This window comes from Hipposideros armiger, unplaced genomic scaffold, assembly GCF_001890085.2.
Source record: "Hipposideros armiger isolate ML-2016 unplaced genomic scaffold, ASM189008v1 scaffold_235, whole genome shotgun sequence".
NCBI lineage: Eukaryota > Metazoa > Chordata > Mammalia > Chiroptera > Hipposideridae > Hipposideros > Hipposideros armiger.
In genome coordinates, this window is record NW_017731585.1 from 1,076,509 (window position 1) to 1,103,155 (window position 26,647).

The 26,647-nt window shown below is 39.9% G+C and overlaps 1 protein-coding gene across 1 annotated transcript in view; it reads left to right on the forward strand.

Annotated features, from left to right (window-relative positions):
- Window positions 1–26,647, forward strand: part of PARG (poly(ADP-ribose) glycohydrolase) — a 145,680-nt gene that overhangs the window by 48,962 nt on the left and 70,071 nt on the right. The window contains 2 exon segments of the mRNA XM_019655059.1: window positions 21,220–21,312; window positions 25,134–25,291. Of these exon segments, the coding sequence (XP_019510604.1) occupies window positions 21,220–21,312; window positions 25,134–25,291 (251 nt within the window).

Below are 26,647 nucleotides of genomic sequence, written 5' to 3' on the forward strand. Positions count from 1 at the left end.
ATTATAGATTATATTCCTTGGACTGTCTTTTTCTATCCCTGAGGAGAGAAGGTATATTTTAAAGTGTGCCATAAATCATCCTGTATCATGACAACACTCCTTCTCACACATCACTTCTGGTATGGCAATTTCTGTCAAATAAAAACATTACAGTGTGTCTTCATCCACTTTATTCACTGGATCTGGCACCGTGCGACTTCTGGCTCTTCCCCAAACTCAAAATGATTCAGGACATTGAGGCAGCCACGATAGCACAACTAAAGACACTCATGAAAAAGGACTTCCAGAACTGCTTCAGAAAGTGGCAAGAACGATGGGATAAATGTGTTTGAAGTGACGGGGAGTATTTTAAGGGGGATTAATGGCAATGTGTCTTTTATATTATAAATTTTTTTTTAATTTAAACATTCACCATATTTGTTGATCATATGTCACAGTATCTATTCTGGCCTCATCCTTCTTCCCCCAAAGCCTGGTTGTTTCTTGCTTGTCCTTTAGTGTTCAGTATAGCTGCCGCTTCTCTGTTACTGCCTTTTTACTTGTTCATCTCCCATGTCCTTCCTTGAAGGGGGCTGTGATTTCTTCTTTGTTAGGTCCTGTCACTTAACAGAGTGCCATGAGCTTGACCACTCAGTGCAGGCACATTTAGACCTTTTATCTCAGTTCCTTCTCTCTGACAGCTTCCTATATAAAGACAAAAATTTTATTTCCTAAACACTTCTTAAGTCTCACCTCTGTTTCTATTACACTTGTGTAATTGATGCTGTCATCATGACTCAGAGGGTATATTGCAGCCGTCATCCAGCTGACCCCCATGTTTAGACCCCCATGCTCCCTTCAAATCCAGCCTTCCTGCTGCTCACACACAGTGGGCTATCTGAAGCACGTATCTTCAAACCTCATGTGGCAACTCATCTGTTCTCAGCTCTATTGGGTGATATAAGTGGTATTCCATGGCTTTGCCTCTGCCCACTTCTCCAGCATCATTTCTTGTCACTGTACTGCTCTAAACTTGATATTTTATTGACTCTGAATTGCTTGTTGTTCTTTGGCGTGCTGTTTGCTTGCTCTTAATTCATCCTTTCAGAATCAGCTCAATCTATACCTCTTCCAGGGTCTCTTTTCTGTCCTCCCAGCCTCTGCTGAAAACTCTGTGCTCACAGGAGGACCTGTGTATGCCTCCACACACTTGCCACAGAATGTATGATCTGTCTATAAAGTGTCTGCATCCTTCCTGGTGCTGAACTTCTCTAGGCACCTCAGTGTTTTCTAGCTTATGGCTGGTGCTCAGTAAATGTTTCTTAAACTAACTTCAAGATATTCAAGGAGAGTAGATCAGCATACAGAAGTGTGGGTCTTTTTTTTTTTTTTTTGAGCCATCCTGCCACCTGTTGGCAGCTCAGTGGCAGCTCAGCTTGGGCTGGGAATCGAACTGGCAACCCTGTTGCTCAGAGCTCACACTCTTGAGCGAGCTCTTAACCAACTGAGCTACTTGGCTGGCCCCAGAAGTGTGGGTCTTAAGCCACAGTCTCTTACTTATTTTTATGAAGTGATAGTTGACCATTTCAGATTGCCAGTAGGTAGAGAGAAAAGGTAAGACCAATACACATAATCCCATAGCGGTTTATAGGCATTTTTACTCTCAAAATTAGTACATTTCCAGAGGACGGCGGCCTCGCATTGTTTGCTTTGTGTTTATCCCTCCCAGCGCTTCGTGTGATGTCCCGGGAACAGTGCGTACTCAGTCCGTGCTAGAACTAAATAGCAACATACAGTGGAGCTAAGTGTGAAGTACAGGCTGGACCTCCTGGGCTGCTCTCGTTCTTGGATTCCTGAGCTCAGCAGTTCAGGCACCCGTTTACCTTTTTATTCTCTCCATGTAAGAAAAGAAAGAATGAACCAGGTGATAGATTGAGCCTGAGCTCTTAATCTGTTTTATTTGATCTAGCTAAATGCTACATCAGTTGTCACATGCCTTCAGTTTCATATAGGCTATAAAGCCAAAGTTATTTCAAAAGGAATATTTGACTATTTTCAAACTCATCTGTATTTTTAAGTGAATTGTAGTTATCAAAATTAGCCCAATGCAATTGAATAAAATTAGGTGTATTTAAAAGCCCCCGAACAAAAATGTGCAGATTTAGCCTTATGTATTTGTAGCACCTAGCCATACACATGTCTGGGAACCTTTGAAATCTTCCTTAGATCATTCTGGTGACTATTTCATTCGAATAGAGTAGCAAATAGGACTAGATCTGTGTTGTCTAAACAGTAGCCAATAACCACATGTGGTTATTTAAATTGAAATTAAAGTGAAATAAGATTTGAAATCTAGTTGCTTAGTCACCCTAACCACATTTCAGATGTTCAGTCAGCTTGTGTGGCTGGTGGCTGCTGGCTTGGACAGTGCAGACAGTATTGTTCTGACTGCTAGGTCACCTCTGACACTCACTCAGTGTCTGACATCTGGCTGTTCTCGCTACCTAGAAGCGGCTGCTGGTCAGATCTCCTCACAGGCAACTTCAGAGATTTATCAACATTTTTTGGTCACATTTTGAATTTTTTCTAGATTGGATATTACCTGAAATAATTGAGTTGCTGAGCAGAACTTAGTCAATTTTTTAAAAAAGATATTTTCATTGTAGTAGTATTTAACTACTAATGCATTTGTATTTTTTCTCCAAAGAATCTGCCACCAGGGGGTGCCCTCAAACTTTTTGGGAAAGTTGTTTGTTTCAACCTTAGTAATAAGAGTGAAGTTTGGTCTGTAATATTGATTATTAATTCATACTGGATAATTTAAGAATTAAATGAAGAATTAAGCACTATAATATGTATGTATGCAAAGTACTTGATGTGTATGGCAAATTATTTTCCTAGTAATGTGTGAGAAGCTATCAGAACTATCTTAAAAATTACTTAAAAGTAAGTAATTTAAAAGTATTACTTAGAGTTCAAAAATATTCTTATTAAATTTAAAAATATAAACTATAATAAAAGATTGAAGTTATTGCTCACTTATATTTCTTGGACAAATTAAGTACATTTTGCTTCTAGGACTAGAAAACTTACATTACCATTAGCTATTAGCTAGTTCTCTGAAATCTTGTCATATTAAGTTTGTTTGCCTGTCTGTAAAAGATGGATAATAGTGTGACTATATGGTATTGAAAATATCTGTTGGCTTGTATGCAATAGCACTGTGGCTTAGTAGTGTTTGCTAAAGTGATTGATGAATAGGGCCATGTAATCATACAGTAATAGAAATGAGAGATGAGAAAGACCTATCAGAGGTCTCATGCTAGTGTGCTTTAGGGATTATGCCCTAAAGATAATCATTTACCATAACAGTACTGAGAAATAAATTCTGCTTTGGAGACAGAAGATAACGAGGATGTATTGTTATGTTTTGTCCTTTCTAAGGTAAGAATACTCTGTGAATTTTATTATTAGCATGAAAAAACATAGTGATTATCAGTAAATACTGTTTAGAGAAGAGCCTCTTTCATGTGTCATAAACCTACACAATTCTATTTTTCATGTGTAATTTAATGAAATTTGTGTAGATAATTGTGTGGCTGTTTTTTGGGGTTTTTTTTAAAGATTTTATTGGGGAATTGGGGGAGAGTAACGGTGTTGGGGAATTGGGGAAGGGGAACAGCCACATTGTTGTCCTTCAATCTTAGTTGTGGAGGGCACAGCAAGCTCAGCTCCAAGTTCAGTCGTGCAACTCAGCTGTATTCACTTAGTTGCAGGTGGGCATAGTCACCATCCCATGCGGGAGTCGTACCAGCAGCCTTGTTGTTGAGAGCGCATGCTCTATCCTCTGAGCCATCCCGGCGGCAGCTCAGCTCAAGGTGCCAAGTTCAGTCTTAGTTACGGGTGGGAATAGCCCACCATTCAAACTGGCAGCCTTGTTGTTAGGAGCACGTGCTCTCACCAGCTGAGCCATCCTGCCATCTGTTGGCAGCTCAGCGCAGCTCAGCTTGGGATGCAGCATCACTGGCCCGTGTGGGAATCGAACCAGTGACCCTGTTCCTCAGAGCGCGCATTCTTGGGCAAGGTGTGGCTGTTTTTTATTAGAGGCATATTTTGTTTCAAGAATTGGATGAAGATATTCTTTCTAAATTGCTTGTGTTCTCAGATTAGTTGTTAATTATTTGAATTTAGGAGTCCATGATGGTGAAATTTCCACATCCATCTACAAAAGCCTGTGAATTGTAAGCCACTGATGACTTGTTTTCTGAGTGAAGTGAGAAACTAATGGAGACTTCTGTCATAAGAAATAAAACGGTGATGGGAGAGGTTAGAAATGGAGTTGTGATGAGGATTAGCAGGAGGGAGGCCTTACTTCATTCCTCCTTCCTCTTTCCTGTACTGCCTAATGAGAGCTTGGCTATGGGATTGGAGATTAAGAACAAAAGGAGAGTCCATCGTTTAGCACTCTTTTTTTCTCCTTCTGCTGTCAACCAGTGATGGGGAGGAAAAAGAAGTATCTGTAGCAGTCTGATTTATCTCATATTGAACAACTATCAAATTAATATAATGACAAAGATTATTTCCAGTGTGAGTTATAGGGCAAATACTTTAAAAGGCTCTTTTGTATTATCCTTAAAACAAATTATTTCAAATGCTTATAATGAGCTATGATTTTTATCAGTGCTTTTCAGATTGGAGTCATAGCACTTTGAAAATTCATAGGGAAACTCTTAATAGGTGTTTGAAGATGAAAACAAAACAGAACCAAAACATGGTAGAAAGGTTGACTGGCTTCTCAGCGTCGTTGTTTTTCCTGTGTCACCGCTGCCAACCCTGTTAGCACTCAGCCTTTCAGATCACCTTGCCCTCTGCCACCACATTCATTTTGTACAATTCCATAAATAAAATTTTTGGAAAATTTTATTTAGGTTCACAAATTAGTTCAATAATTTGTGAAACATGCCTTCGTAAATATGAATATATTAGGCTAGCTATTTCCTGAAAGCCAATTGGACTTTATTAAAATTTGGAGAACAGTTTTATTGAAGCTGTAATTGTCACGGGTGATACACATGAGAGAGCACTCTGTGGCTGGCCTGTCAGACTTGGGTGAGCCTTCAGAAATTAAGGGGGAATGAATGAGTTTGTTTTCTTGTAAGCTGTCACATTCTCTTCAAAGTGTCAGCCTGAGTCACAAACAGATAAATGTTAGAAACATTCACCTTCTCCAGTTGATTTTATTACCCTTTCATAATTTAGTGCTATCATTGGTTTTTTTCCCTCTAATGTTTAATTTTTGTAGTCTAAAAACATGCTTGAAGAATAGGTGGGTCTGAAAGATCTTAGTAATTCAGACTTACGTTATTTCTTTTTAATTTTTAAAATATGAACCTGTGTGTTGGACTTGGGAAGCTCTAGTAAGTTTAAGGTATATTATAGAAAGCTCAGTTCATATGCAGCTTAATTTACTTTTCTTAAAAAAACAAACAAACAATTCTAGTGTTTGTCTTAAGCAATTGTGATTCTGATAGGCAGCAGAGAGGAGGGGGAGCTTTGTAAAATCGCCTAACTGTGATGGAAAGTGTCAGTTAATTTAACAGATATTCTGACTGAGAATGTTACATGTAAATATCACTGTTCAAGGTATAGTAAATCAACATATATCTTGTCTCAAAGGAACTTCAGGTAAGCACTAGAAGGCATGTCCATAAATACAACAGCATAAAGCAGGAGGTCTTAATTGTTTTGTGAAAAAAAGTACAGATAAATTACAAGAGGGAGAGTTACCTTCCAGCTGGCAAATCAGTTTGGGTAGACTTTGAAGCAGTGTGTTGCTTGAGCAAGACGTTAAAAGGTTAGGTAAGTTTTAAAGCTGAGTAGGAAAAATATTCCAGGCATAGTGTAAATTCTCCCTGTGGAAACTTTCACAGGTAGTGCTAGAAGAGAGTAAATTGATGAGTTGCCTGGTATGTAAAATGCACAGTGGTAGTGTGCCTGTGTATGCTTAGTAAGACTAGACAAGCATCTAGAACCCTATAGCTTGATTATTAGTTCACCAAGTGTACTGTATTGAAAAGGCAACAAAAAGCCATTGAAAGCTTTTAAGTGGAGCAGATAACCCACCAGGGTGTACTTGGGCAGAAACTGAAAGTGGGCTAGCAGCGGAGCAGCAGTTAGATTACTGTGGTAATCTTGGTGAGATTGGATGAGGGGCTGAGTCAGGGTACTTTAGTAGTGATTAAAAAGAGGTAATGTATATGTAAGGCCCTGCTGGATCAATCAGTAGGACTTGGCAGTTAATTGACGTGGGGGTGATGAAAGGAGGCAGCTCCAGAGAGGTCCTGAATTACTGGCCTATTAGATAATAACACTTTGCATTTGTATATGGAGCTTTAGAATTCATGAAACACAGTTATAGCTGAGCCTTCATATCTCTGTAAGTTAAAGTTAGAATTATCCTTACGGGTGAAGAAGTAAAGAATTCAGGGATTTTTCTGTGTTAATACAGGAGTAAATGCAGATCTGGGCCGCCTCTACCTGTAATCTTCCAGTTTTTTGGCCAGTGCTCTGTTCTCTAAAATACTTTCCCTGTGAGCCTGGGAAGAAAAGCCCTGACATCTAGTTCCAATTATGCCACTAAGTTTGAATGTGGGAAACTGCTTTACTTCTTTTGAGTTTCAGTTTCTCCAGATATCCTTATCCTTTTTGCTTTGCAGGGATATTTTCAGGATAAAATGTAATGTTCTTTATTTTCATTAACTCTTTGTTCGGCAAATAATAATGAGTACTAAATCCTCTGCTTGGCACTGAAATGCAAGATGTATAAGATATAATCCTTGCTTGTACAGTGTTTCATAGATTAGAGAAGGAGAGTTGGAAAGTATGAAAATAATTATAATAAGCGCTATAGCAATCCAGGTATATGCTTGTAACTATAGAGTCACAGAAGAAGCAGCAATTAGGAAAGTCAGGAAGGCGTCATAGGGAGATGCAAATTAAGTTTTGACACATAATTAGTGGTATAACTGTAATAAAATATTAAACAAAGCAGAGGGTAAAATATACATCGTCATCATAACAGGAGCTACTATTTGTTGAAAGCTTCTAAAAGCCACAGGATCCCAAGGATTGCTGGTAGTCACCACAAACGAGGAAGAGGCATGGAAGGATTCTTCTATGGAGCCTTTAGAGGGAACGTGACCCTGCCAACACCTTGATTTCAGACTTCTAGCCTCCAAAACTGTGAGAAAGTAAATTTTTGTTGTTTTAACCCACCCAGTTTGTGGTGCTTAAGTTGTAGCAGCCCAAGGAAACTGATACAGTGCGGTAATGGCATAAGAATCAAATTGATCACTGGAAAACCCAGAAATAGACCCATGATTATACGCTCATTTGATTTTCAACCAAGGTGCTAAAGCAATGTAATGGGGGGGGGGGAAATGCCTTTTTAACAAATGGTGCTGGAAAAACTGGATATCCAGATGGGAAAAAACATGAATTTCAACTCTTCCTACACAGCATACATAGAAAGTAACTCTAAATGCAAAAGCTTAAAGCATAAAGCTCCTAGAAGAAAGCATCTTTGTCACTTAAGCAGTAGATAAAGATTTCTTAGGACACAGAAAACATTAGCCATAAAAGAAAAAAAATAAATATTTGTCCTCAGAAGACATTAAGAAAATTAATAGACAAAGCTTAAAGACAGGGAGATGATGTTTGCAAAATGTTTATCTAATGAAGAACTTGTATTTAGAATATATGAAGAACTACACTTTGTTTTTGGAAGTGTAAAATGGTGCTACCACATTGGACAAAGCTCTAGAAATTCTTTAGAAAACTAAACATTTACCTACCCTAAGACCCATTAATTCCATTCCTTCCTATATATACCCAAGAGAAATGAAAATATGTGTACACAAAAAGTTCTATGTGTATAAGAAGAATGTTGATGGCAACTTTATATAATAGCCAAGACCTGGAAACATCCCAGTTGTCCATCAACAGGAGAATGAATAAACAAATTGTGGTATATTCATACAATGGAATAAAAGAATAAAAGGGAACCAAATCATAAATGCACCTCAAAAACATTATGTTGAGGGGAAAAAAAGCTTTACAGTAAATGTCCTATGTTTCCAATAGATGAAGTTATACAAGAGTCAAAATTAATCCATGGTAGAAAAAATTTAGAACAATGGTAGTCTCTCGGGTATAGGGGCAGGAATTGTTTGGGAAGGGGCCCAAGGGAACTTTCTAGGGTGACTATAATGTCTTATATCTTGATAGGACAAAAAGCATATATCAAAAGCCTTTAAAAAAAAAGCCTATGCTTTTCAATGTAACATTTTCACTTGTAGAGATATTCAAGTGGATGCACAAAGATGTATGTACAATGATATTCATTGCAATGGTAATTATAGTAGTGTAAAATTGGCAACAACCTGTAAATGTCATAAAAAAATTGGGGAAATTAATTATGGTGTGTTGAAATAGCATAGTAATACCCAGCTACAAAAAATAGTAATGTAGGGTTATATTTATTTATATGGGAAAATGCCCATTTTGTAAATGAAAACAAAATACAAACTTTAATAGATTATAGCCTGGAAGGATATATCCTGAAATGTTAGCAGTGGATATCTTTTTTTTTTTTAAAGATTTTATTGGGGAATTGGGGGAGGACAACAACGTTGGGGAATTGGGGAAGGGGAACAGAAAAGTTGCTATCCTTTTGTTCTTCAGTCTAGTTGTGGAGGACATTGCTTCACTGGCCCATGTTGGTATTATCATTGCGCTCTTCCCGGGTGAGGCAGATCGGTCGCCGGACTCTGGACGGCGGCTCTTGGCAGCTCACACTGGCTGCCAACCACTCACGCTGGCTGCTGGCCACACACGGTAGTTTATGGCAGCCCACTGCAGCAGGGGCTGCAGCCTACGCCATCACTGGCGACTCATGGCAGCCCAGCTCCAGATCGAGCTGTTGTTCCCCATCTTAGTTGTAGAGGGCAGTGTCACTGGCCCCCATGTGGGATCTGAACCCAGGGCCCTGCTGCTCAGAGCTGGTGTCCCAAGCCAGCTCTTAACCAACACGCCACTCAGCCAGCCCAGCAGTGAATATCTTGATAATGGGTCTGTGGGTGATTTTTTTTTGTTTATGTTAATTTTCTCCAGTGAAACCGCATGACTTTAAAAAAAAGACAAAAACCGTTTTTCTAGTGATGTTTATAGAGACTATATAGCAAAGTAGAAAATTCTTTTGTTTTTATAGTAGATGAAAAATATATATTAAATTGTTTGAGCACCATGATTTCAAGTGACTTCTTTTTTTTTTAAGATTTTATTGGGGAATTGGGGGAGAGGAACAGTGTTGGGGAATCGGGGAAGGGGGAACAGACAAGTTGCTGTCCTTTTTGTTCTTCAGTCTGGTTGTGGAGGATGTCACTTCACTGGCCCATGTTGGTATTATCATTGCGCTCTTCTCGGGTGAGGCAGTTGCTCGCTGGCCATTGGACAGCCACTCATGGTGGATCATGGCAGCTCATGAAAGCGCATGCCAGCTGCCGGTCAGCCCCGTTGCAGCGTCGTCAGCAATCCATGGCAGCCCAGCTCCAGGTTGAGCTGTTGTTCACCATCTTAGCTGTAGAGGGTGCAGCGTCACTGGCCTGCATGTGGGATCCGAACCGGGGCCCTGCTGCTAAGAGCTGGCGTCCCAAGCCAGCTCTTAACCAACATGCCCCTCGGCCGGCCCTCAAGTGACTTATGTGTAAGAAGAAAAACAACATGGACTTAAGTGGTTATATTAACTCAGGATCACAAAATTGAGTTTTTCCCTCTGTGTAGATTTTGGAGTGACATACATACTTTTTATATTGAAAAATTATTTAATAAAATTTAATGTTTTAGACATTTTATATAAATTTTTTGAAATTTTTTTTTTAAGATTGTATTGGGGAATTGGAGAAGGGGAACAGTGTTGGAGAATTGGGGAAGGGGACCAGCCAAGTTGTTGTTCTTCAATCTTCGTTGTGGAGGGCGTCAGTTGCCATCTGGCTGCAAATTGGCAGCTCGTGGCCTCTAAGCTCAAGGTGCTGTGTTCAATCTTAGTTTCAGGTGGGCGTAGCCACCATCCCATGCGGGAGTCGAACCAGCAACCTTGTTGTTAAGAGCGCGCACTTTATCCACTGAGCCATCCGGACGGCCGCTCACGGCGGCTCTTGGTAGCTCACACCAGCGACCAGCCGCTCACTCTGGCTTCTGGCCACATACGGTAGCTTATGGCAGCCCATTGCAGCTTCACTGCAGCCTACCCCGCTGCCGGTGACTCACGGCAGCCCAGCTCCAGGTTGAGCTGTTGTTCACCATTTTAGCTGTAGAGGGCAGTGTCACTGGCCCTCATGTGGGATCCAAACCGGGGCTCTGCTGCTCAGAGCTGGCATCCCAAGTCAGCTCTTAACCAACGCGCCACTTGGCTGGCTCAGTTCTTGCTACTCTTGAAGTTAAGAAATGATTTACATTTTAAAAACCTTTTACTACTTATATCTTGGCTTGCATTGTACAGGTTAATAATTATTAAATAATAACTTGTAAAAGGTAAGCTTTGCATAAAGATGCTAATAATATGTAAGAAGGCATAGCTCATGTTAGTGTTATAAATTATGCATTTCATCTCAAACAGTAGTGGGTTGGTTATGTTCTCAAATGACATTTTTTGTTACCATTTCTGTTTCCAAAGCAGCATTAGACATAGGTCTGAAGTGTTGACAGTTTTGAAGAAGTCCAGTGAAATAATGCTTTATCAGATAAATAAGTCATATTTTAAAGCTTGTGACAGCCAGCAGAACATGGCAGTAGCTCCTCATATGTCAGCTTTAAAAGACAAGAACAGGTACCCAAAGGAGAGGAAGCTGTCAGTCTGTTAAGACACTTAAGGTTAAATGTGTTTGGGTTAAAAATATTTAAATAGACACTTCTCCCTATCCCTTCTGCAAAATACAGCAAAAACCCCTGGACTCTATATAAACATAAGAAATCTCTGACAGATGGAGAGAAGACTAACTAGCTCGGGTCTGTGGGGCCTTAGGAAAGATACAACACCAGGGTGGTATCAGCAGAGACCTGGTGGGGAGCCTGAACTCTCACCCTCACCCAGTGTTATCAAGATGCCCCTCTCCCTCCTCCCTCTGGGAGTCAATAAAGGCCCACTAGAGAACCTGAGTGTCTACTCCCAATTGGCAGTAATGAGGCAGCTCTCCCTTCTCTTGTCACAGAAGGCCTGCTAAAACAAGATTTGAATAAGATCCAGAATCTCATAACAGAATACCCAAAATATCCAGATTTCAATAAAAAATCACTCATCACCAAGAACCAGAAAAATTTCAACTCAAATAAGAAAAGACAATCAACAGACACCAACCCTAGGATAAGACAGATGTTAGCATTATCTGACAAAGATTTTAAATCAGCCATCAAAAAAGGCTTCAGTGAGCAATTAGAAACCTGCTTGAAACAAATGAAAAACTAGTCCCAGCAGAGAAATAGAAGCTATACAGAAGAACCAAATGGAAATTTTAGAACTGAAAAATACCATAGCTGAAATTTTTTTAAAAATGCAGTGGATAGCCTCCATGGAGAAATGGGGTGACAGAGGAAAGAATCGGTGAACTTGGAAAAGAACAACAAAATTATTCAATCTGAGCAGCAGGAAAAAAAACAGACTTAAAAAAGAAAAGTTTAGGGACCTATTGGATTATAACAAAAGATCTAACATGTTATTTTAGTACTGAAAGGAGAAGAGAAAGAGGGCAGGTCTGAAAAAAATACTCAAAGAAATAGTAGCTGAAAATTAGAAATAATAGCTGAAAATTTCCCACATTTGATGTAAAAGGTAAACCTACAGCTTTAAGAAGGTGAGCACACCCCAAACAGGATAAACCCAAAGAAATCCAAAACTAAAGGCAAAGAAATTAAAGCATCAAGAGGGAAATGAAATTAATAGGGTAAAGCAATTTGAATGACAGTGGATTTCTTATAAGAAAATACAGAGGCCAGAAAGAAGTGATAAAGGAGAAGAACTGTCAACCTATTTTTCTACAGACAGTGAAAATATTCTTCATGAATGAAGGGGAAACCATGACAGTCTCAGATGAAGGAAAAAGAAGAGAATTTATCATTAGTAGACTGATCCTAACAATGTTAAAGGAGGGCCTGCCGAGTGGCTCAGTTGGGTGAGAGCTCGCTCAAGAGTGCAAGCTCTGAACAACAGGTTCACCGTTTCGATTCCCAGCCCAAGCTGAGCTGCCGCTGAGCTACCAACAGGTGGCAGGATGGCTCAGCTAAAAAAAGAAAAAAGAGTGTCTAAAGGGATTTCCTGAAACAGAGAGGAAATGATAAAAAAAAAATGAGATCTTGGAATATCAGGAAGAACAACAGAAAGAATAAAAATATAGTAAATATAATAGACAAGATATATTAAATATAATAGACTTTTTTTGAATATTCTAAATTGTGTTTGACAGTTTCTTTTACTATTTTCAAAAATTACTGTTAAATGTGGTTCTGAATGTGTATATTTGAAGGCTATTATAATGGGGGAGAGTAAAGGAACTTAAAGAAAGTTCTTCACTTTACTGGAGCTGGTAAGATGCTGACACCAGTAAATTGTTAAGTTATGTAAACGTAATGCCCAGAACAGCCAGTAAAAAAAATCTATTCAAAGAGATGTACTTAGAAAACGCTTTAGAGAACTTGCGGTCAGAATGGCATATTAGGTAAACGCTGTGATCGCCTCCTTTCACAACCACATCAAAATTACAACTAAACTACGTAACAACCATCATTGAGAATTGACTGAAGTCTAGCTGTACAGAAATCCTATAACTAAAGATATACAGAAGCAAGTCATGGGGAGACTGCTGTTAAGTAGCGGAGTCGTGGAATGGGCTGGTTCCACACCCACATGTGGCAGTTAAAAATTGGGTGGGCTAGGCAGGCGAGGTGGCACAGTTGGTCAGAGCATGAGCTCTGAGCAACAGGGCCGCCAGTTTGATTCCCACATGGACCAGTGAGCTGCACCAGACCTGAGCTGCCAATAGGTAGCAGGATGGCTCAGCTAGTGAGAGCACGTGCTCCTAACAACAAGGTTGCTGGTTTGACTCCCGCATGGGATGGTGGGCTATGCTCCCCCACACCTAAGATTGAACACGGCACCTTGAGCTGAGCTGCCGCAAGCTGCCAACGGGCGGCTGGATGGCTCAGTGGTGAGAGCGTGTGCTCTTAACAACAAGGTTGCTGATTCAATTCCCACATGGGATGGTGGGCTGCACCCCCTGCAACTAGGTTGAAAACAGTGACTGAACTTGGAGCTGAGCTGCACCCTCCACAACTAAGATTGAAGGACAACATGACTTGGAGCTGAAGGGTCCTGGAAAAACAAAATGTTCCCCTTCCCCAATTCCCCAACACTGTTCCCTTCCCCAATTCGCCAATAAAATCTGAAACACACACACACACACACACACACACACATTCACACTCACACTTGGGAGTGCTATTTCAGCTGCAGATGTTCCCCTGAAGAGCCAAGCATCCCAGCCCCACAATAGGCTCCCCAACCCAGGATTCCAGTGCTGGGGAGGAAAGGCCCATAACTCTGGTTGTGAAAACCAGTGGAGATTGTGACTGAGTAACACGGAGAACTGCTACAATGCCAAGCATTCCTCAGAAGGGCCCACTCATGGACTTACTCATTGACAGACTTATTTGCTCTGAGCTCCAGCACTGAGGCACCAGCTGAAAAGGCGCCATGGATACATAAGGAGAAACTGAATTGTCTGGCTGCAGCAAAGGCTGGAGGGGCCCCTTTCTCCTCGACGAAAGTGCTTGCATACCCATTGTGTTTTTCTTGAATCCTTCCCCCACCCAGCAGCTGGGTGCCATACCTGAGTCTCCATCAACCTGGCTAACACCGTTTGCCCTGCCCTGGTGATTCCCTGAGACCCTGCCACACTCAAATTGCGGGGCTGCACAAGCCACTTCCAGTGGCTTTTCCGTACAAAGTGCTGTTTTGTCTCATGCTGTAGACTTTCCTAAAATCTTTCAAAGGTGCACAAACCCTGTACAAGCAGCATCTGGCCTTAGTGTGCCCTGTACCACTTGCTAAGCAGTCCCAAGCCTGGCATTAGCAGCAGTCAGCCTTGGTTCGCAGTTGAGCTTCTCCCAGGCACCTCCAAGCCCAGCACAAGTGGCAACCATCTGCAGATCACCTTGTAGCTTACACCAAGTGGCCCTGGGCAGGGTACAGGCAGCAGCTGACTTTGGCTTGCAACAGAGCCCCTCCCAAGAGCCCCCAAAACCAGCACACCCAGTGACCAGTTTCAGACCTCATCAGAGCACCACCTAACCACCTCCACAAACAACACACCCCAAGGGCAGACTGGGCAGACACCAGAGCCCCACCAAAGCAAATCCTGTTCTGTAGGGTCAACCCCTGCACAACAGTTCATCCACTGTAGTCATGGTTAGCCCTTAAGACTAATCAGCCCAAGGGTCAATCCCTCCCATTGACATGCAGACAACAACCAAGACTCAACTGTAATAGGAGGGCACACGTGACCCACACAAGGGACACTCCTGGAGTATCCAGCTCAGGTAAACCAGGAAGACCGTGCCACTGGGCCCCACAGGACACCTACATAAGGCTACTCTACTAAGACTGGGAGACATAGCAGCTCTACCTAATACATAGGAGCAAACACAGGGAGGCAGCCAAAATGGGGATACAAAGTAACGTGTCCAAATGAAAGAACAAAACAAAGCTCTAGAAAAAGAACTAAACAAAATGGAGACAAATAATCTACCAGACACAGAGTTCAAAACACTGGATATACGATGTGTGATCAAAACATACAACTAATGCTGCTGCCGAGTGCCATTCAATGGAAAGGCAGGGATCTTTAATATAGGAAGCAGCGTGTCGAACCTTAGTAACAGAGTGTGACAAGTTTCAACTTGTTTGGTGAAGTCAGTTGGGTGTGAGCTATAGGTGAGAACAGGTGTGCTCTAAATTGTCCTGTATTACAACAATGCTCTGAGTCACACATCACTTCTGGTATACGGCAGTTCCTGTAAATAAAAATATGGTGTGTCCTCATCCATCTTATTCACTGGATCTGGCACTGTGCGACTTCTGGCCCTTCACCCAAAGTAAAAATGACCATGAAAGCTAAACGTTTTGAATTGATTTGGAACATTGAGGCGGCCATGACAATGCAGCTAAATACACTCATGAAAGAGGACTTCCAGAACTGCTTCAGAACATGGCAAGAACAATGGGAAAAGTGTGTTCAAAGTGAGGGGGAATTTTTTATTTTAAGATTTTGGGGAATTGGGAAAGGGGAACAGTGTTGGGGAATGGGGGAAGGGGAACAGCCAAGTTGTTGTCCTTCAATCTTAGTTGTGAAGGGCGCAGCAAGCTCAACTCCAAGTCCAGTCGCCATCTGGCTGCCCCTTGGCAACTTGCGTCTGCTCAGTTCAAAGTGTTGTGTTCAATCTTAGTTGCAGAGGGTGCAGCCCACCATCCCATGTTGGAGTTGAGCCAGCAACCTTGTTGCTAAGAGCACACGCTCTCACCACTGAGCCATCCGGCCGCCCGTTGGCAGCTTGCCGCAGCTCAGCTCAAGGTGCTGTGTTCAATCTTAGGTGCAAGGGAGCGTAGCCCACCATCCCATGTGGGAGTCAAACCAGCAACCTTGTTGTTAGGAGCACATGCTCTCGCCAGCTGAGCCAATCTGCCACCTGTTGGCAGTTCAGCTTGGGTGCAGCTCACTGGCCCATGTGGGAATTGAACCGGTGACCCCGTTGCTCAGAGCTCATGCTCTTAACCAACGGAGCCACTCAGCCGGCCCGAGGGGAAATATTTTGAGGGGATTAATGGCAATGTGTATTTTACTGTAATAAATTTTTTAAAATTTAAACAGTCACCATATTGTTTTATTACACTTCATAAGAATACTGAATGATCTCAGGGAGAGTTTCAACAAAAAGGTAGGAAACATGAAAATGGAGCTAAAAAACATTAAAAAAGAACCAGTGAAAAATGAAGAATACAATAATTGAAATGAAGAATACATTAGAGGGAATCAACAGTAGACTAGATGTCTACTAGATGTCTACTTCATCTATCTAGATGAAGCATAGGATCAAATCAGCTACTTAGAAGTTAAGGTAGCAGAAAACACCCAATAAGAACAGCAAAAAGAAAAAAGAATCCAAAAAAAAAAAATGAGGAGCCTTTGGGACAACATCAAGCATAACAATTTTCATATCATAGTAGTACCAGAGAAAAAGAGAGAGAACAAGATATTCAACCTAGTTGAAGAAATAATAACAGAAAACTTCCCTAATCTGGTAAAGGAAATAGACATACAATTCCAGGAAGCACAGAGAGTCCCAATCAAGATCAAACCAGACCCACACCAAGACACATCATAATAAAAATGCCAAATGTTAAAGAAAAAAAGAGAATCTTAAAAGCAGCAAGAGAAAAGCAGTTATGATAATTACCTACATGGGAGCTCCCATAAGACTGCCCAATTTCTCCATAGAAACTTTGGATGCCAGAATGGATTGGCAGGAAATATTCAGAGATGAAAAGCAGGACCTACAACTAAGATGACTCTACCCAGCATGGCTATCATTTAGAATCAAAGGACAGATAAAGAGCTTCCTAGACAAGAAAAAGGAGTTCATCACCACCACACCAATATTACAAAACAACAACAACAAAAATTAAAGGGACTTCTTTAAGAAAAAAAGGGGGAAAAGATCAAAATATGAATAATAAAGTGGCAATAACTACATAGTTATCAACAATTTAAATGTAAGTGGATTAAATGTCCTGATCAAAAGACATAGGGTGGCTGAATGGATAAGAAAACAAGACCCTTGCTTATTCCGCCTACCAGAGACTCAGTTCAGATCAAAAGACACATACAGACGGAAAATAAAGGGATGGAAAAATGTATTTCATAAAAATGGAAATGGAAAAAAAAAAGCTGGGGTAGCAATACTTATACAAGACAACGTAGATTTTAAAACAATGGCTATAACAAGAGACAAAGAAGGACCCAGTAATCCCAAATCTGGGTATTTAATCTGAAGAAATTCAAACACTACTTTGTAGGGACATGTGCATTCATATGTTCATTGCAACAGCATTTACAATAGCCAAGATATGGAGGCAACCTAGGTGTCCCATCAATGGGTTAATGGATAAAGAGGATGTAGTACATATCCACAGTGGAATATTACTTAGCTATAAAAAGGAATGAAATCTTGCCATCTGCAACATGGATGGACCTATATAGGGCATTGTGCTGAATGGAGTAAGTCAGACAAAGACAAATGCCATATGATTTCACTTATATGTGGAACCTAAAGAAGAAAATAAATGAACAAATAAAAAATAATCAAACTCATAGATACATAGAAAATGTTGATGATTGCCAGATGGGAGCGGGATTGGCGGGATGGGTGAAAGAGGGGAAGGGATTAAGAAATACAAATTGGTTGTTACAAAATAATCATGGGGATGGAGGGTATAGCATAAGGAATATAGTCAATAATATTGTAATAACTATGTATGGTGTCAGATGGGTACTAGATTTATTGGGGTGATCACTTTGTAAGTTATATAAATGTCTAATCACTGTGTTGTATACCTGAAATTAGTATATGTCAACTGTAATTGAAAAATAGAAAATTATTTAAAAAACACTTGATAAATAAAAATGGAATTCTGAATAATTCCATTTTTCAGGAAGGAAGTAAAAAGAAAACAGATAAAAGAAATAGATAATAAAAATGAATGGATATGTCCCTACATATCAGTGATTAAATGTAAATGGTCTGAATTCAGCAATTAAAAGACAGATTTACAGAGTAGATTTTTTAAAATGACACGCTATATGCTGAAATCATTTCTGATATATGCAGGTTGGAAAATAAAAGGCTGCTTTATTTGTAATAGCTAAAAACTGGAAATAACCACAGTGTCCTCGGTAAGTGTATGGTTAAATAAGCTGTCGTATATTTATACCATGGAATACTATTTAGCAATAAGGAGGAACTAATTATTAATACATGCATCAACTTAAATAGATCAGAATGGCATTATGCTGGGTGAAAAGAGTCAATCTTAAAAGGACATTTATTCTGATTCCATTTATATAACATAACAAAATTATAGAGATGGAAAACAGAGTAGTAGTTGCTAGGGTTTAGGAATGGTTGATGGAAGGAGGGGTGTGACTAAATGGATAGCATGAGGGAGACCTTTTTTATAGCTGAGCAGTTCTGTATCTTGGTTTTGGTGGTGCTTATGGGATAAAATAGCACAAAATGATTCTCTCCCTCCCTCCCTTCTTCCCTCCCTCCCCGCTCATTGGTCCGGTACTGATTTCCTGGTTTTGACATCTTGCAAAAGTTATGTAAACTGTAACCATTAAGCAAAACTGGGTGGAAGGGTAAATTGGACCTCTCTATACTACTTTTGCAACTCACTATGAATCTATAATTATTTCAAAATTAGTTTTAAAAAGGAAAAAGATAAATTATAAGTAAGAAGAGTGAATATTTTAAACAAATGCATTAGTACATTTTATGCATTTTTCAGGTACAGAGAAAAGCAAGTAGAGATGGGAAATTATAAAAGACAAAAATGAGCCATGAATGTCATCTTTGTTACGCTTCAAATTATGATATGGGAATATTGTGGTTTTAACTTTTCAAGAGTACCTAGAAAAGGAAAATTCTAGTTATCTTGTGTACCTTTAAAATAGTAGAATAACTTTTATGGATGTATTTTTTAATTCAGTTTTTATTTTTTATTAGAACTAAAGAGGCTTATAACAAAGTTTTGCCATTTAAATTCTTTAGCAATTTTTTTAATGTGTTAACTTGCTGTTATAGAAGATTAGGATTTAGTTATTCACTTCCCCATCACCATTAATACAAGCCTTATTTCTACTTCTCCATTTTCCCATTATAGTGATCATATTTATTTCTATTAGATCAATATTGTTATTTTAGTAGGATGTAAAAACACTGTATCTAAGATGTGATTGCTTTCCTGCTCTTATCCAACTTTTTGTTTTCCTGAGAATTAATGATTGTCTTATGTTGTTCACTTGTTACTTTTTTATATACGTATGATTGATTCCCAAACTCCCTGAATTGCAACTATTCTGTTCATTCTGAGTATCAGTTTTACCATTGTCCTAATTTTATTTTATTTATTTTTTTTAAGATTAAAAAAAATTTTTTTTTTATTGGGGAATTGGGGGGATGGGAACAGTGCTGGGGAATTGGGGGAAGGGGAACAGGCAAGTTGCTGTCGTTTTGTTCTTCAGTATAGTTGTGGAGGATGTTGCTTCACTGGCCCAAGTTGGCACCATCATTGCGCTCTCCCCGGGTGAGGCAGATCAGTCGCCGGCTTCTGGACAGCCGCTCACTGCGGCTGCTGGCCGCTCACGCTGGCTGCTGGCTACATACGGTAGCCCATGGCAACCCACTGTCACAGGGTCTGCAGCCTACGCAGTCACCGGTGACCCACGGCAGCCCAGCTCCAGGTCGAGCTGTTGTTCAGCATCTTAGCTGTAGAGGGCAGTGTCATTGGCCCTCATATGTGGGATCCGAACCAGGCCCTCTGGCGTCCCAAGCCAGTTCTTAACCATCGCTCCACTTGGCCGGCCCCCATTGTCCTAATTTTAAAAGGGTGCTAAGCATAGGTTGGATTTGAGAGCTTTGGTATAAAGACAATTCTTAGTGTTAGAAACTCTCTATAAAACCAGAATGAATATAAATTAAATATCTTTGTTACTTTTTCAATTTACACACAAACCCTGTCCAGCTGCAGATAGCTGAATGGATATTCCTTTATTTCAGCTTATATCAAAGAAATCTGTAGATACTTGTGAATATCTGTATTCTGGTAGCAAAGGAGACCTGTAGATATTTGTGCGAATCTGTGTCCTCATCAATCCCAAATATTGGTCACCATGGAAAGTGGGGAGAGCCGTGGAGCAGAGGCAAGAATGCTTGGTTTCTAGTTTTTTTGTTTGTTTGTTTGTTTTTTAATTTATTTAGCTGAGCCATCCTGCCACATTTTGGCAGCTCAGTGGCAGCTCAGCCAGGCCCGGCATCGAACCGCTGTTGCTCAGAGCTCAAACTCTTGAGCGAGCTCTTAACCAACTGAGCCACTCGGCCAGCCCTTGGGTTCTAGTTTTGATTAGTTGCTAATTGACCTTTCACTCCAGGATGATCAGGTGACCTTCATTTCCGTTCTGGTCTCTGTAATAATGACTTGATCAGACTGGATTATGAATGTGGCCTCTTCTAGTTCGAATGTGATTTCAAGTAGATAAGTGATTTACTTTAATCCTGACTATATATGTAGTATCTCCAAATTAAGTAAGTTGTCATTTTCAGTACTTTTAAAGAAGTACCCTGATATTTACAGTGAAATTGGATTAAAAGGCCTCAAGTAATTTCTGAAGCCTTGTAGAGATGGGAAATTATAAAAGACAAAAATGGGTCACTGATGTCATCTTTGTTGTGCTTCAAATTATTATATGGGAATTGTGGTTTTAACTTCCCAAGGGTGCCTAGAAAAGGAAAATTCTAAGGTCATCAGAAACTTCATGGTTTGCTACCTAGTAGGTTAGATTTGACACATAAAATGCCCTGAGATAATTAGTGTGGTTTTTGTGGTAATTTCAAGTTATAGACTGTTTAATTTAGATGGGTCCTTGAGGGCTCCTGAGAGAGTTCCTGAGAGTCTAGCAGTTTTTAGTTGATGTAATCAAGGGCAGAATGCACTGTTTGTTTACTTGTTTGTTTTGCAAGTGTTTTATTTAATTGTAAATGTTGATATGAGAGATATTGGGTTTTCGGAAGTCATGATATATTTTTTCTACGTGTTTCATTGCAAAAATGCATCCTGACTTTTCTGACAACCCAGTATTTGATATTTAAAATACTTAGTTTTCAGAGGGCATTAAGGTGAATTACATACATTTGGGAATGAATTTGCAAGTTTACCTAAGTTCATCTTAGAGTAGCACCTGTTGGTACTGATAATGTGCCTTACGAGATCCTATGAAAAGCAGATACGTAATTTAAGTTCCTAACAAATATTTGTTCATTGGTTATTATTCACTGATAACATGTTTTATTGGTTTTCAGGTACTTGAAGAAGCAGAAGCTCAACATTTATATCAGTCAATTTTGCCTGATATGGTAAAAATTGCTCTGTGTCTACCAAACATTTGCACCCAGGTTAGTGGAAATAACTATTTCCTTAGCAGCTTTCTTCAGACTCACAATTGAATTTCCTTTAGACTCTTAATGACTAAGGTCAAAGAGGGAGAAGAGAGAGATGGGAAGCAGTTTTTGCCAATGACTATGATGATTTTTTAGAAAAGGTTAGAGGCTAGAGAGAATGCTGCAAAAGGACATTAAAAATGCAGCATTCAATTTGGGAGCTTCAGTTTACACTGTTGATGTTTGTTTACTCAGACTTCTTTTTCTCTTTTTGTTTAAACAGTCTATAACTTAAAAAAAAAACAGGCATTACTTCAAACCATTCTAATGGATTTAAAACATTTTATCTTCCAAGTGGCTTAATACTACTCACTCCTTTCTCTCCCACCCCAGAGTGGTATCATGTATTGGGTTGTCGGAAAAGTCATGACGCAGTTTTGCAACGAAAAATATAGAAAAAAATACATCATGACTTTTCCGACAACCCAATATAATAAATGAGCTCATGGTATTTTCTTAACTTTTAAAAATAAAAGAAAAAATCTGGTAATATTCCATTTTGTCTGGAGTGTATTAATTGTTTATTGCTACATAACCAATTACCTCAAAGTTTGGTGGTATAACAGTTACAAGCATTATCTCACAGTTTCTGTCTTTCAGGAATCTAGGAGCAGCTTAGACTGAGTGTTCTGTCTTAGGATGTGTCTTGTGGGTGCAGTCAGGGTGTGGGCTGTGGTCATTGGAAGGTTTGGCCAACTCGGTGGGGGGCCACTTCTGAGTTGGCTCACTTACGTGACTGTTGCCATGGGCCTCTCCATAAAAGCTGATCAGGTGTCCTCATGGCACAGTTGTTTCCCCAGAACAAGCAGCCCAAGCAAGGGACAGAGCAGCGAGGAAGTGTCAGTGTCTTTTTTGACCTAGTTTGTCTTTTTTTTTTTTTTTTTAGCTGAGCCATCCTGCTACCTGTTGGCAGCTCAGCTCGGGCCGGGACTCGAACCGCTGTTGCTCAGAGCTCAAACTCTTGAGCGAGCTCTTAACCAACCACTCGCCCGGCCGGACCTAGTTTGTCAAGGCACCAGCCTCACTTCCACTATTTTCTTTTCATTAGGAGTTAGTTGCTAAATCTAGCCCATATTCCAGGAGATGGTAATTAGACTCTGCTTCTTAAAAGGAGGAGGTGTCAAAGAGCGTGTGTACATGTTTTCAAACCACCTAAAGAGGGCGCTGGTTTGTTCTTTGTGAGTTTCTTCCTGTGCTTCTTACAGCAGTGGCTTGAGTTTACGCTTGTCTTTTATTTCTAGGCCAACCCTCTTGCTGCACCGAGGCTGGCCAGGGCTCTGCTAACACTGTTTCTCCTCAGGCCCTAGGACATTTTAGGGAGAACCTAAGTGTCTGAATGTGTGGGATGGTCCCACGCACTGCAATCAATCATTGGAGTACCCCAGAAACCACAAGTATAGTCACTGGGACAACAGAAAAACATGTCTAAATGCCAGAGGGCCATGCCACCACCTTCAATTGAGAAACACTGAATGTTTTTTAATGAGCCGTATTTGTGAGCACTTTACTGTGGTATTTCCAAATTTATGTAACTCTAATTTTACCTCATTACTTCAGTGTCTCTGAAATAAGTTTTTCTGTTGGGGAGGGTAAATGTATTATAAAATTCATCTTGTTTTTCCTGGAAGTTGTAGGCATACCTTGGGGATATTATGGGTTTGGTTCCAGACCACCGCAGTAAAGTAAATATCACAATAAAGAGAGTCACATGACTTTTTTGCTTTCCCAATGCACATAAAAGTGATGTTTGCACTATACTGCAGTCTATTAAATGTGTAACACGTTATGTCTATTAAGTGTACTTTTTTGCTAAAAGAATGCTAAAAACCATCTGAGCCTTTTGGGAAAATGGCGCCAATAGACTTCCTGGACACAGGTTTGGTTGCCACAAACCTTCAATTTGTAAAATGTGGTATCTGCAAAGTGCAATAAAGCGAAACTGAACAAAATGAGGTATGCCTGTATTTGCTTGCTTATGTTTCATGTTCATTCTTTTTCTTTTCCCTCCTTGCTTTTTTCCTTTCCTAGTAAAATCTCTCACTACCTCTAACTTTTACTTCCCCCGTGATACCTGTACTACCTCTCCCAGCCAAAAGTAATCCCTCCTATAGCACTCAAATCATACTTAGCACATTATTTTGTAATTTATGTCTTTATATACCTCATCTCATTAGATTATGTTCTTGAAGGGAGATCCTCTTTATATTCCTGAGTTTATCAAAGTGCTTAATTAATGCTTTATGAAATCAATGTGTAGTTTATAATTGACAATATTTCACCTTTAGACATGAATCACTTAATCTTCTCTTTCTTTCATACTTAGGACAGAGCATTTCCATATTTTATTTAATGATTCAAAAGCATTTAAATTTGTAAGCTGTAACAAGTCACTCGGTAGAACCAAAACCAAACTTGTGGCTCCCCAACATTTGTCCTAGCTTCATATAACTTTGTTCTCCCATTAGTGTATTAATGGAGAGAACACTTTAATTCTGTGCTGTCTCTTCTGCTGAAAAAGTAAATCTCTGCTGCGAAAGTTAACATTTCAATTTGGTATCAAAATATATCTTTGGCAAGTTAAATTGCATATGTTGTTAGTTAATGATTTATCACATTAACATTCTCTAGGCTAAATCTAAAATGGTAAGTTTTAGTTTTATAAAAAGAAAATTAAAGGAAACAAGTTTTGGACATGAACATTTTGAAAGATCTTTGTTTCAATGAACCAGTCTCTTATTTTAATCTAGCTGAGTGGGTGATAAGATTTATATCCTCTGGTTTTCCCCAAATGAGCCTTCAGGCATTTCTCTTCACCAAGAGAACAGAAATCATTTATTCTATTTAAAATTCTATTTGATTATTAGGGGGACAAGAAATTTTTGTGTTTAAAGTCCAATAAGCCTGAAATATCACCATTAATTTTTAAAATCATTTTTGTAGATAACTTGGTAAATATGCTAGCCAAGTACCAGTTTGCTTTAAGCCACTGACACATTATCAGCTTTTCTTTTTTTTTAAATTTTATTGGTGAATTGGGGGAGGGGAACAGCATTGGGGAATCGGGGAAGGGGAGCAGACAAGTTGCTGTTATTTAGTTCTTCAATCTAATTGTGGAGGACGTCACCTCACTGGCCCATGTTAGTATCATCATTGCGCTCTTCCCGGGTGAGAGAGATCGGTCGCCGGCCTCTGGACGGCTGCTCACAGCGGCTCTTGGCAGCTCTCACCGGCTGCTGGCCGCTCACACTGGCTGCTGGCCACACACGGTAGCTATGGCAGCCCACTGCAGCAGGGGCTAAAGCCTATACCATCGCCAGCAACTCACGGCATCTCAGCTCCAGGTTGAGCTGTTGTTCACCATCTTAGCTATAGAGGGCAGTGTCACTGGCCCTCATGTGGGATCCGAACCTGGGCCCTGCTGCACAGAGCTGGCATCCCAAGCCAGCTCTTAACCAACGCGCCACTCGGCGGCCCTGTTTTTATTTTTTACTTGCTAAAGCAATATTGTTTTTCACTAATAAGTAATGTTTTGTATTCTCTTTGCTAGCATTACTATTGATTAGCAACCTGCAGTTAGTCAAACAAGTTCATTTTTCCCATCATCCTTGATGAGCTGCCCTCGACTTCAACATTCAACAGTATTGCTGATTTAAGAATTCAGGAGTGGCCTCAAATTATCCCTACCTTAATTTAGCAAATGCAGTTTGGTGCCTCTGCTTTTGAAATTGCTAAACTAATTATTGCTTTTCTTGTCTGTATTTTTTTTCCTCTGTCAGCCAATACCGCTCCTGAAACAGAAGATGAATCATTCCATCACAATGTCACAGGAACAGATTGCCAGTCTCTTAGCTAATGCTTTCTTCTGCACATTTCCACGGCGTAATGCTAAGATGAGATCGGAGTATTCTAGTTACCCAGACATTAACTTCAATCGGTATGTTTTCAGAGAACATCTCTAACAATGAAACAGAGAAGGGTGGAAGGAACTGATAATATTTTTTATTGAGTGTTTTGCCATAGGCTGAACATTTTATGTACACTTACCTAATTTATTCTTGATAATAAAGTGAGTTACGTTATATTTTTGCCATTTTTTCAGGCAAGATAACTGAAAGTTCATAGAGGAGCTATAGAACTTGCTTAGGTTTGTTGACTTAAGAAACATCCAAACCTGTAGAGAATTTATGAGCCAAATTGAGGACAATTGCCAGGAAGCAAAAAATCAACAGATTGAGAAAATACTCTGGAAAACGGCAGTTCTGTAGCTTATTTTATACATTAGAAGCACAGGAGGAGACGTAAGGAGGGTTACATGAACTCCATCAGTGGTAGGTTAAGGGGGTTGGACAAAGCAAAGCATGGAAATCTCTGGGATTGGATAAAGAGTAAAACAGAGAGACACATACTTTTTTATTGATGGGTACAGCATAGTTAATAATGAACATTTACAGCACATGTTGATGGTGTTCAGGAAACAAGATAACAATGAGGGGTTCTGTGGTCTCAGTGCTCTGTCATGTCGGTGAGCCCAGAGGGGTCTGGAAAAAGGCGATTAATCTGACATTCCAAAGGTATATTATCTTAGATACAAAAAGACAATAGACAGGCTCCCTTCAGGTAAAGATGGACCTTTGTCAAGGAAGCTACAGGCCTAGGATGTGACTATCCACCATGACCCACTTTTAGTTAGGAATTTTTATGTTCAGACCATCCTATGTGGTTACTTTCGGTTTCTGAGTTTGTAAGGCCCATCAAGCAGGCCTCCCCTGAGCTTGTCAGGTTCAGTATGTGACCCCTTTTTTGTCTACAGGGTCCAGGAGCCAGTAAGTCACAGAAATGAGGTTTAATCTGAGGTCTGTCTTACTCTGTGGCCCATGTTCTTTCTACCCCACCAGATTGTCCTCCTCCCCTGGAGCGCCCTGGATTCTTCAAGCCTCCTAAAGATTTAGGCCTCCTGTGATTACTCACAGGAACGTTTTTCATACATTATATTATTCTTTGTATGCTGAGATGATGTTAAAGCTGGAGTACAAGTCCTCTTTTCTGTGAAGTGTGAGTTTAAAGTCATGAGGCTGACTACCTTGTGAGACTTGAAAAATATACTTAAGATGAAGAGCAGACGTGAAAGTTGACTTTGACTTTTTATAGATATGACTAATTTATCAATGTAATTTTTTTTTTTTAAAGATTTTAAAAAGATTTTTATTGGGGAATTGGGGGATGGGAACAGTGCTGGGGAATTGGGGGAAGGGGAACAGACAAGTTGCTGTCATTTTGTTCTTCAGTCTAG